At 39.2% G+C, this 12,823-nt stretch overlaps 1 protein-coding gene across 3 annotated transcripts; it reads left to right on the top strand.

Moving 5' to 3' along the window:
- The first annotated feature begins 209 nt into the window (after window positions 1-209).
- LOC144662280 (uncharacterized) lies at window positions 210-10,437 on the top strand. Of its 3 annotated transcripts, none has more exons than XM_078523058.1 (10): window positions 210-296; window positions 2,329-2,382; window positions 4,264-4,842; window positions 5,454-5,507; window positions 6,112-6,336; window positions 7,234-7,392; window positions 7,826-8,062; window positions 8,447-8,623; window positions 9,593-9,826; window positions 10,072-10,437. In XM_078523058.1, exons 2-10 carry the CDS (start codon window positions 2,349-2,351, stop codon window positions 10,227-10,229), a joined length of 1,857 nt encoding a protein of 618 aa, XP_078379184.1. In that variant the 5' UTR covers window positions 210-296; window positions 2,329-2,348; the 3' UTR covers window positions 10,230-10,437. The 3 variants fall into 3 exon arrangements, with proteins under 3 accessions (XP_078379184.1, XP_078379185.1, XP_078379183.1); XM_078523059.1 differs by lacking the exon at window positions 210-296 and adding an exon at window positions 1,075-1,135 and having other exon boundaries at window positions 10,072-10,436; XM_078523057.1 differs by lacking the exon at window positions 210-296 and adding an exon at window positions 1,083-1,364.
- Window positions 10,438-12,823: the final 2,386 nt, after the last annotated feature.

Genomic DNA, 12,823 nt, shown 5'->3' with positions numbered 1-12,823 from the left:
ATTCCAGAATTTCAATGTTAATTAGCTCTATGAAAGATGCTTAATACACCACGTCATTTGAAGGAATAAAAAAGAATGACGCACTGAATGTGTGCTTTCAAGAATTAATAACTAAGAAAATCTGGTATTGTGAGTTCATAACACGGAAATTTCATAGGTAGGATTAAAAGGGAAGAACACAGAATTTAATGTCCCCCTTACAACAAGTGAACACCCCAGCAGACAAGCTCCCACCCCACCCCCTGTCAAAGTGAAAGAATCTAAAATACTTGCCGTTCCGGCACAACGCTTCCATGGTATGAGTGCATTTTGAATTATTCCCTTCATATTCAAGTATCTTACGAATTACCTCCATCATTCACGTAGCCTGACTGATAAATATTACGTCTCTTCCAAGATCGGTGAGGAAAGGCATTTCTACATTGAGCTTTAACGCAGAAAATCGTCGCAAATTCTATCTAATACAAAGTGTGTAACTTTGTTGTAAACCACAGAATTTAACAATCCCTGGGGTATTGTCATGTAAGACTCTTTATCCGGTCCAATACGAGGAAAATATTGGACTGGTATCATATGACTCTGACTGGCTAAGTTTAGTTACTGGCCAAAAAAAATCTCAAAACTGACACCTCAGTCCTGTACTGAATAAAATGAAACGTGTGATATTTCTGAAATAAAAGATCTCATCAAGACTAATTTGAAGTGGAATTCGTATATTTTTGGCCTATTCTTCAATCAATAATGCCAATTTTTAAGTTCGATTGGAGGATTTTTTATAATTAGTTTCGGAGGAATTTCCTATATTTGTTTTATGTCAATATTGTGTCAACATTGTCACTGTTTGGATTTATTGATACCGGCGGCATGTGTTGAGACTGCGACTAGAAATGTTTAGGAAATAATAGATTTTCTTTTTTTATACAAAGACTTGTAACATTCACAAACTCAATTATACTCCTCAGTTTTCAAAGAAGCACAAAGTACATCCCGGCAGGAAAATGGACTGTCAGCCTCCTTTTTCGCGAAAGCCAGAACATTGTTGGAAATAATGAAACGTTGCGTGATGGTTATATTATTCAAATTGCAATTAAAGTGTTTATTACCTTGCTACATGTGTAAAGATATTACAAAACAGGTATGTTTACCTTTCAGCCTCTACTAACCAATAACGGAGAGACTAATGCAATTTAAATGGTGTTATGTGTTTAATTTACTCTTAATCGTTAACCAACTTATCGGCTTCCTTAGTTGTGAAAGTGATTTAAACTTGATTTAAACGTTTTCGATGGCAGTCTTAAAACTGTGGCAGTTGTGTCTGTTATTGGTTTTTACAAGCAGTCAACATCTATCAATTCAGGACTCAGGTAAGTGACGTTAAGTGCCTTTTGACAGCACTCAAGAGGTTTATTTATGTAGTTTAATTCATCCATTCAGTTGAGTTGCCTTTATCCTAGATGTCTAAGCGCACACTGCTCTCCACTGTCCTAAATCAAAGTTATTTATTTTTGTTACTTTAATCTCAGTGATAATAAAGAACAAGTACAACCGAGGTAGAAAGGCACTTTTTACTTAGCGCTTTCTTAAAAGTCGAGTATATAAAAACAAATCTTACACTGTTTTACTATCCGAAGACCATGGTAAATACAATTCTTAACCAAAGAGGCGTTTCCTTGTGTTGAACCGTTAGCTATATATATATACATGGCGACATTTTGCTGTGATTAAATAGACGTCGGTATAAAACACTTAGTAGGTTGCGTCTAAGTTTAGTGTTTACTAGTGCATCTTACATTACCTGCTCAAACCTGCCGTCAAAACAAATAAGATCAAGAACAAAACCATTTTCACATTTATCTCTGGTTTTAAGCTGTTTTTAGAAGTTTCGTTTTTATATTAATGTTAATTTTTTTTTACGTCTATATTTTAAAGGGGATATGTCTCTATGATATAAGCTATTAGGTTTGGTAATGTATAAAACTTATTTCAAATTGAATGAAACCGCCAAAGTAATAGTTTATATCAAGGTAGAAAAAAAGCAAAACAGGTAAAAGTAAACTAAAAATATAATTATCATTCGAATGAGGTCCTTGTTCGTTGGTTATTTTGGGGCCGGTATTGCAAGAGTTTATTCGGGTGGGCGGAGAGGGCAATTCACTAGTTTGGTGGGAAGTTTTATAAAAAAAGGGGAAGAAATTAAAATTAAATCGCTTATCATTCATAACCAATCTCGAATCACTTATTTCATGTTTTTTCTGTTCGAGAAACAAATCATGTCTTTCAAAATCATACTGTAAGAAGTTTTAAATTTCCCTTGTTTGATTACTTCAGTTCCTGAGGAGGTAGTGGAAATGTCTGCTGAGCCAGCGGCACCAGCTATAAAAGGTAACTATCCAATCATTTCCCAAATTGGACAGCACAATTGTGCATGTTGTTTCCTACCTGGCATACAGAATCTTTCAGTTTGCTTGATCTTCTCGTACAATATGTGATTAATACTTACGTACTCTTGATGTTTTGAAAGGGTTTTAGAATTACATAGACTGTCCACAGCCCTCTATTTTTTCGTGTTTTTTCGATCGATGAGCGCGCGGTGAGAACGGCGAGAGAACTGGACGCCAGCACAAAACGGAAGAAGCAAGGGGGTGGGGGGCGAGGAGCGAAAAAAATTGAGGGGCTGTAGACATCTTTGGAAATATTGAATTTCCCGTTTCTCCAGAAACGGAAAATTCCCATTGGTTTAGAGGCGGCAAAAGTGTCATCGCCATAACAACGGCCGATCATGATTGCTTTTAGGCGGCGTCTTGCGGTTTGCTCGAGTTGTCATCATTGTTGACATGCTGTGATTTGTGATGAATCGATAATTGGAACGCTCGTTAGAGAAATTTCCAAACGTTTCGTCGCGCAAAGACGAGCAGAAAGAGGCTGTTCGCCACCTTTGTTCGAAGGACGTAGTTGGAATTTTACCGACTGGCTTCGGAAAAGCCTTATCTACCAGCTGTACTGATGCTACGGGAAACAACTGCAAGAAGATGGGAATGTTAGCTAATGTTGTTGTTCTTGTTGTTTCGCCGCTAAAAAGCATAGGCATAGCTTTTGCGGCATAACTTTTGGCGAATCACTTGGCCGGCATAACGTTTGCCTCGCCGAGGACGTGTGAGGCGAACGTGACATTCTTTTGAATCGCTCGTCACGATCAACTTGCCTTGTTGTTGGAGATTCTACGCGCTAGAGATTTCTTTATAAATTCGACATTGCTTGCTGCAAGTCTAGCTTAGCTTTATATGCACAAGATGAACAACGCAGTACTTGAACAAAATTCGTCTTCTTGTACTTCAATTCCCAAGTTTTGCCGTAAAACACCTTTGCGTTTTGGCTCGACAAATAAATTATCCGTAGAGATGTACGATGTCTTGCCGAAGTTCCCCGAGTGAATCGCGAATGAGCACCCGCGTATTCAGCAAAAATCGGAGGGACCGTTGATTTCGGCTTTCTGCCTCTTTTTGCAGGTTTTTGGGGGGTTTAGAAGTCATCTCAGACGACATCCTCAAACCGAAATAAAAACTCACGCGTTGTTAGTTTTGTAAACTGTTGCTTAGTCAATTAAAAGACTTAACCGCTCAAATTAATTGGTCCGATTTAATTGAAAGGTCAAGAGGCGAAGTTGTAAATTACAAGGCGATGACAAGGGGAGGAGTCTAATACTTCCACTTTTATTCAAAGATGTCTACAGCCTCTCTATTTTTCTTTTGCTCGCTTCGCTCGCTTGCAGGTTTTTGGGGGGTTTAGAAGTCATCTCAGACGACATCCTCAACACCGAAATAAAAACTCACGCGTTGTTAGTTTTGTAAACTGTTGCTTAGTCAATTAAACAAGCACTTAACCGCTCAAATTTAATTGGTCCGATTTAATTGAAAGGTCAAGAGGCGAAGTTGTAAATTACAAGGCGATGACAAGGGGAGGAGTCTAATACTTCCACTTTTATTCAAAGATGTCTACAGCCTCTCTATTTTTCTTTTGCTCGCTTCGCTCGCTTCCCACCCCCTCCCTCCGCACGCTCGCGCTTCGCGCTCGCTTCCTTTTGCTTCTTTGCGTTGAAAAATCGAGAGGCTGTAGACAGTCTAAGAATTACACGATCCTTTTCACTCGTACCTATTAATCACGAAGTGTAGTCGAGGTCGTGACAGCCTAATACGAATCTGTGGTAAAAAATTGCCGAAAACTTAAAGAAAGTTTTTTCTGAGGCCTTATGCTCTTGTCTTGCAGGATGCCCCACCCCACTTGACGTTATCACGGCGTTGGATGCATCAGGCAGTGTGCTTAAAGAAAACTGGGAAAAAAGTGTGGATTTTGCTGCACAGTTGGCTAATCAATTAATTGCCTTGAACACAGACAGTCGAATGGGAGTTATTGACTTCAGTGCAGTTGCTAACGAGGCTATTCCACCATCAAATGATCAAACGTTTCTAAAACAAGAGTTGGGAAACCTCAAAAATAGTTATCAGAATGGAATTACAAGAACAGAGCTTGCCCTGAAAAAAGCCTCGGAAATATTCCTCCGAATCAATCGAGCTTCGGCGAAGAAACTGCTTATAATAGTAACTGATGGTCGAACAACACCACTGAACAACATGCAAGGCGTGGAATTGTTACAAGAACCCGTGGAAAACCTGAAAAAAGAAGGAGTGCATGTTATGGCTGTTGGGGTGGGCGATTTGATCAACAACGACGAGTTGAATTTCATGGCCACAGATCCCAATAACGAGAACGTTTTTCACATTGATGATTATGATAAACTCGTAAATATAGTTGATACAATAAGCAAGGCTGTTTGTACTACCAAAGGTACATAATATATAAAACATGTCCTCAAAACTGGGATTGAGGTGATCCTGCTACTCCTAAATTGACTAAATGGCCGTTTACAGACGGTCGTTTAGAGACGGACAAATCGACTTAGACGTACAAATCGTCTTAGTGTGAAAACGGGACGGACACCGTCGATTTGGGACGTACAAGTCGTCTAAATTTGGCCGTCTGGGAAGACCGTCAGACAACTTGTCCGTCTAGATGATTTGTCCCTCCTCTAGTGTCAAAACGGCAAATAATGATTTAGAACTACAGGAATCAAAACCAATAGTAGAAAGCAAAAAACAACGATTAAACGGGGCTCAGAAATAATCTTTAAACACAATAGAAATGAAACTAAGATTTCTTTATTTTATGAATATTTTGTCGTCATTTTGAAGTTTGCAGCCTGACCTAAAAGACAAATCCGTGGCGTGACCTAAATAGATAAGATCGCATAAAGTAGCGTGACTAAACATGAAAAAATTATCTAAAATGGCGCGACTGCTTCACCTAGAATAGTGTGACTATGAAGTGATATCTCCCACATGGGATGATCAATCAAGACACTTCACTTCACTTCTGATTGACGTTGTTTTTCGTTTCAGCACCTCAGTCTCCAACGCTTTCAATTGCTCCTCCTCCAGAACCTGATAACCCAAGTAAGTTAACTGACGCTATATAACGTGAGTATGCATATCTATAAAAGAAACTCTACAGTAATTGGTCGGTATCTAGTTATTGACATGGGGAGCCTGAACGTAACCTTTCCAAGAAACAACGGATGACTTGGAACGAACCTATTGGGGAAACTTACATATTTTACTTTAATATAACAGAAGGTCAAGCTACTATTAGTTCCTTGTCGCGTAGAAAGTGGCCTTACCGCATGTACTTATCATTGGTTTGACTGAAACAAGTGAAATATAGAATGGAATATTAAGGCAGCCGCAGACCGTCTGAATGGTCGCAAGTGGACAGAATTGAAACAGATTTCAAAAAGTACTGACGAATCTGCTTACCTTTATAGTTTTCTGCTGGCGTACAAGTTATCTTTGTCAGGAGCCCTGACTATATGACTTACTTGACTTATGGCCATAACCCTAGGTGGGTATAGGGCCGGTGACTTTATATGACTTAAGAACTATTGCTATCAACACTGAAATGCCGCAAAGATATTTCCTTCCCCCCTCCTCCCCCCCAAAAAAATGACATCAAGAGAGACTGTCGTTTTTTTTGTTGACCTTTCTGTAATATTCACAACAGCTTGTGCGGCGGTGTACACCAAAGTTGGATGTTTAAAGGATGACTTGCGTTCTCCACGCCCTCTCCCTGAGTTACTCTTCACTGATAGAGATCCATCAGTAAAGAAGTACAGTAACATCTCAATCGGCTGGCAAAACTGGAATTCTTACATGAGTGACCTCGTCTGCCGCTGTGCCAAGGAAGCAAAAGTTCGCAATTTTGCCTATTTCAGCATTCAGTTCTACGGTAAGTAAGTGACAAGTATCATACGTCATATCATTTGCCACTGCACGGAACTTATAGTCAATCCCGAAAAATAAAGATGGAATTCATTCAATTACTTTAAATCGTACCAACGCTTTCTAACTTTAAACTACACTGTATTGCAACAGGGCCACTAAACAGGCAGAAATTGTTCACAACCGCCACTTGCCTCTTTTAGAAGCTCCCTATAATTTGTCGAACAACGAGGTAGTTTTAAATGCTCTCGCGCATGTAATACGTGCCCGCACGACACTGTCAATATTTTAGATCCAGACCCTTCAATAATTTCAATCAAACTTTACCGATCGTTTCCACGACGAGCGCATCTACCAATCGACAATCGCTAAGAAGAATCAAAGATCGCTTTCTGTTAATAATAGGACAAGGACACCCTAAACCTGTCTTTAAATATTTTAATTTTCGCGCGGCCATTCTTCAGAAAACACGGTTGTTTGCGGTCTTAATATAAAACAAGGCAAAATTGAGAGTCGCAAAATTTCAGAGGAGAAATTTATCTTTCAAATCGGGCCCCACAGCTGTTCGCTTTTTATTTACTGTTTCAGTTAACTACTCATGAATATTCTGTCGATTCTTCTTGCAATAAAGGTACTCCCTAATCAGTCAGAAAAAACACACATGACTCACAGCACTCTACTGTAAAATACTACACTGAAGGGCTAACACTGCAAACGTCAGTTTCAAATTCAACACCGCGTCTAATTCACCTTAATCGACTTCTAGTTGTTAAAACATCAACCATTTAAATCATGGAGTGTAAAAGTCCTATCACTACTCTACTATTTTAAGCAAATGGATAACAGTCATAACAGTCTAAGAATGCGTAGTGAAACGTTTGCGGTATTTTCTTTTACTCTCAAGGCGAGTGTTGGTCTGGACCGAAAGCGGGAGAGACGTACAACAGAGCTGGACATGTAAACACGTGCGTAACACGTGATTATCAGGAGTGTGACGCTTCAGATTCCAGGGAATGTGTTGGCGAGAAGGCAACTAACTTTGTGTATGAAGTCGACTTGGCAGGTAGTTTATAATATCGTGCCATCAGTTAGTTTTGAGACAACCCACTGGTATCGGCCAGACTGGTCAAATCTCTCATTCCAAACAAGTAAAGGTGTCATGAAACCATTTCAGATGATAGCGCTCTTAAGTGGTGGTGTCGCGGAAGGATGAGCCGCTCCAACTTATTTCTAGGGCTTAGTGCGACACTTTTCAAAACTGTGTACATTCCAGCTTGAAATACAATGAGGTAACTGATAATTTGGCTGGACAAATACATCTTTTTGGTAACATTAACTGGTGATATATTATGACAATTCCAGATAGTGGTACATTTTAGATGCATTTCAAACAGCACAATACTAAGACAGACACAGTTGTAGGAAGACACTCTCAAAATACACAATCAATCTTAGCCTGTCAATGCATTTTAATTAAAATTTCTTATTTTTTCCAGTGGCTGAGCCCACGTGTAATGTGAAGTATCAGAAACTCGGATGTTTTAAAGACACAGCGAAGAAACCTCGACTTTTAGAGAAACTCATCTTAACAGATCGGGATCCAAAATCCCGGGTATTCAGTAATGTCAGTGTCGACTGGGGGAACTGGGACTCGTATATGCCGAGCCTAGCATGCAGATGTGCAAAGAAGGCTGCGGAAAACAAATATACTTACTTTGGATTACAGCATTACGGTACGTATACATTCACACTAAGAAATATTGGGTTCGTGTAAGTTCGTCCGAGCGTTCTATTCATTTAATTTAACGAATAAATTATACTCACTCGTGTGTTTTGTTCCTATATAGAGTTTGTTTTTTTAATTTTCTAAGTTGATTTGCAGATTTTGAAATTGCACAAAATATAGTTTATGGAGACAGACTTTCTCTCGATCGCCTCGGTGGCCATTTTGTTGACCAAAGTGGCGTGTATGCTTTGGAGTCAAATTAAATATTACAGGAGAGACGTAATTTCAGTTTGTAGAAACGACGTTGATCAAAAAGCTGTTATATATTTTAGATCGTATGGACGATGGATTATTTTTTTAATAGCTTTTTTTGAATTCACTAATTTTATAGGCGAATGTTGGTCAGGCCCAGATGCTGGCGAAACATACGACAAACTTGGACCTGCTGCAGAAAGGCGCTGTGTGACCAGCGGTTATCGGCCGTGTCCAAAAGATCCAAAAGCTACAGAAAAAGAGTGTGTCGGCAAAAACAATGTGAACTATGTATATGCCATAGAAAAGAATAAGGGTAATAACTGCAGATAATCGATCCTGTTCAGTACCCTGCCCCCGGGGCCGCCGGAGGTCCGGCGGCGGCGCGCCGGCGGCGTCGCTCCTCGCGTGTGCCCTGGTTTTCGCGCGTGCCCCACTGCCTGCTCGCAGGCTACTGTTTAGTAGGCATTCTACATGGATTACTTGACGTTATAAAGTACAAAAATGTTATAAGACGCAAAGATCCACCTCCAGTTGGAAGACCCCCAAATATAGATTATCAACTTTTTGAGCCCGAATAGCTATTTATTTCGTAATGGTATTATTAGGAGTGTTTCATATCGATACTCAGGGACTCCATTTCATCCACTAACCGTATAGACGTATCCATTATCTGTTCTTATTTTTTAAAGTGTTTAAGATAAAAAGTTCCTTTCAAATGTACAACCTTACCCTTTGAGTATGCAAAGATCCCTCCAATAAAATGTCCTTGCATGTGTATATTTGAGCGTTAGCCGGGCCTTTGTCGAAGGAAGTGTATTAGGCTGGAAATGGTGGGTTGATCAAGTTGAGGTACTTTGTCAGAGATCTTCAAACAAGGACCAAAGAAAATAAAGTATTATATCACATTCTCTCGGTAGGACTAAATATTAAAGGAGCTGTGTCCCGATATTTTAATTCATTTTTCTGATTAGTTATAAATTGATGGAAACCTCCAAATAACAGTTTTCTAACAGTACTAAAACCCTGAAAAAAACAAGGATGGTTTCAAGTGACAACGATTAAGACAGAATACGAATGACAAACTTGAAAAAAGTTGCCATTTTTTTCAAGTTGTGCTAACCGTGACATAGCTCCTTTAAATAAATAGCTTGTGGAATAGGCTCACCAATGTGTAACTTGATTAGTGACTTCAAGCATAGCTACTAACTATGCTTGAAGTTATGCGAATGTCAACAAATGAAACTCAATATAATGACAGGTGTTGTATTGGATTATTTTGTAGATGCTAGTTGCTCCGTCCCGTTCACACCTGTTGGTTGCTTCAATGATAATCAACAAAAGCATGGCCGTCCACTTCCTGAGCTGCTTATCACGGACCGTGATATGAACAGCGTCAAGTACAGCGGGATTAAAGTCAATTGGGGAGAATGGGACACGTACATGAATGACATAATCTGCCGCTGCGCTAAGAAAGCTAAGGAAATGAAATACTCGCACTTCGGTATTCAGAATTATGGTAAGTGTATTGACGCAGTGGACTAATATTTCCTCGCCCATCTTATGTTTACTCAAAATATAACCTAATTGACACTTTAACCGACCTTGTATAAGTAAACCTTTAGGTATTACAAGCCTGTGAGCGCTTGCCACGCAAGCTACTATATTACGGATAGTTCACTTGCGCCCAGCGAAAACAGAACCGTGATATAATCTTAACCTCTATTAACTCTTATTTTTACTTGTTCCGTATTTCTTCTGCAGGTGAATGTTGGTCAGGACCCGAGGCAGGTGGTACTTTCAGCAGCGACGGGCCGTCAAAGCCAGAAGAATGCGCGGGACGCGGGTTCAAAACGTGTGATATACTGTCACACGAGATTTGTACTGGAAAAGAAAAGACTAATTTCGTTTACTCTGTATAATAATATCGGCTACCTGAATGGTAAAAATGAATGATATAAAATGTTAAAATAAAATGTTAAGTCTAATCTAAACTTCCCTAGCTTCTTGAGTAGCAAAAACTTGACGGAAGGACAAGACAATTCTGGCGAACAAACTAGCTTAGGTATTAATTTACAAAATTGTAGATCTGCTGTTTGACGAGAAAGTGGAATAATACAAAGGCTTTTCTGTCAAGTCAAGAGGCAACATGAGCAGAGCCGTTTTGACGTTGGCTTGGTAAGACTCAGTCTCCAGGGGTCTTCTCTGTCTCCTCGTTTCCCCTGACAATTTTTTTCAGTCTCGCCGTTTCCACTTTCCATTGCCCCTACGCACTATTCCTGGCCTGGTCTCCGAGAATGAATTTCACTTTGTCACCTCATTACTGATTTGAACGTAAAAGAAAATAAAACTCATTTGAAACTTTATCCCCCCCCGTCCCCCCCTCCAGCCCCTCCCCCCCCCCCGAAAAGGCCGTCTTCAGAAGTGTCGAGTCCGCTGGTTTTAGCAAGCCCGAAACCCGCCCCCGGTAAGAAGTAAAATTCTGTTGTGAATTTGTTTGTTTCAGCAATTAAGTATAATTCTTAGAAGAAATTTCTTTTATGAGCGTTATTATTCATCTTTTGAGAAGTAAGATTCAAATGACGTAGGAAATTTGAATTCTTTCTTAAATGTTGGCGCATACCGAGGCCTGCGAGGCACTTCCCTGGTAGGGACTAGTGTGAAATATGGTTAGAGTTTGGATCACGCCTGAAGTAGAGAAGGGAAATATGGTGCAACACACCACCACCTAAAGTTTTAACACATCACCACCTAAAGTTTTAAAAGATAGCTAACAGACCATGTCAACCCAAGAACACATTAAACATCTTCTGCTCTGTACATGATAATGTTATTAAATGGTATAACATGATTCATTATTATTAGAAATCAAGAGAATAGAAAAGATACTACAGGAAGAAACTGAAAAATCGTAAAAATCACACGGATAGAAAATAGTTTGGTGTCTATGTGACAAGTTGCATCAGATAATTTTACATTCTTGTCAGCAGAATATTGCATTACCACAAGACATTGTGTGAGAGTTTTTCTTATTCTTTGACCAGCGACATAGTTAAAACAAAATTAATATGAAACCTCATGCAATCTGTAACTTACGACATCTATACTTCATAACATTATTACTTTCTTCGTTGTCAGAGGAGTTGTCTCAGTTCCACAAAGTCAACCGCCACTTGGTCACATGCAGGTGTTGAGATTGTTGATGTCCAAACTTGCCAAGAAACCTTTTAAATCATGTTAGCGTAAAATCGAGACAATGGTTATTTATCAGCGACGCTAAATGGAAAGAAAATCACGCATTTAACTATCCGTTAACCTTCATTACTACTGGACACCCTAAAATTCCCTTTACTAGGGAGAAGGAAGTTAACCACGTCCCGTCCTTTCTTGATGCTCTCATAGACAACGGAACTCCACCCTTTCCCGTTACCTCCACTTACCGGAAAAACCCCTTCACAGGTGTACTCATCAATTATTTGACAATGGAAAACGCTGATTAACTCGCAAATGGAACTCGCTCAAAGGTTTATCCCAATGTCGTGAATGGACTCGCTAATGAAACTCGGATCCCTTATGAGACTCGCTAGTGGAAACTAATGGAACACACCTTATGGCCTGCATCCAGTGGCGTCAAAATTAAGTTGACACATAGCCGTCATTGAAACGTAATGGGCTGACATTCCCTAATACGTTGCTTTAACTCCATGCCAATGCTAGTGATGTCTTCCACTTAAGCGAAAGTTAATGTTCCATTAGAAGTGCTAATTATTTTTTTTCTGCAACTTGTCTCGCAAAAATAAGTGTTTTCACGAACAACTTAATTAAAGCTCACCTTCCCTTAGAGAAAATGTTTTTTTTTTTTTTTTTTTTTTTCGCTTTCAGTTTTCAGTCACTTTTAGTTTACTTCAGTTTTACCTTATATAAGAAGGTATGAAGAATGAAATGAGTTCCCCCAATGCAGCAATTCTTGCATTTTTAGCACAAGCAATAGAACCTCAATAACTACAACTGTGGAGAAATCTGTTGATATAAAAACAGTGGGCATATCCCGTGATCATAGAGAATTTCTTTTCCTGACCCTAACGTAAGCTACCCTAGCTTTAACCCTAATCTCGAATCTGAACAGAACTCAGACGGAATTCACAGATCGTGCAGTTTTTAACATGTTTACGCGAAAATTACTGGAAATTACTGTCTTTGTGGCCTTTTAAATCTAAAATCTAAGCTACCGGTATACGTAACAGTACTTTAAGGTCCTTTAAATAAGATTTGAACAACATTCGCCGTTTGTTTTGAAGCAAACCAAAATTCCTTAAAACACCATAGGATGGTTATGCCCAATGATTTAAATTTTTCATCAAAGCGAAAACAAACAAAACATTTATAATTTTGTTCCACATTTTGAGCGATTTTCTGACTCGATTAGTTCTTGTGAACGGATCTGTTTCTATAGTGGTTCAGTAATATATATACTTTGTCGTTTGCTAGAGAGTGATCAAAGATAATTCTACCGATA

This window comes from Oculina patagonica, chromosome 8 (assembly GCF_052425735.1).
Source record: "Oculina patagonica isolate OP01 chromosome 8, crgOcupat, whole genome shotgun sequence".
Lineage (NCBI taxonomy): Eukaryota > Metazoa > Cnidaria > Anthozoa > Scleractinia > Oculinidae > Oculina > Oculina patagonica.
The sequence above is the reverse complement of the archived record's forward strand: the minus strand, read 5'-3'. Positions and strand labels throughout refer to the sequence as shown.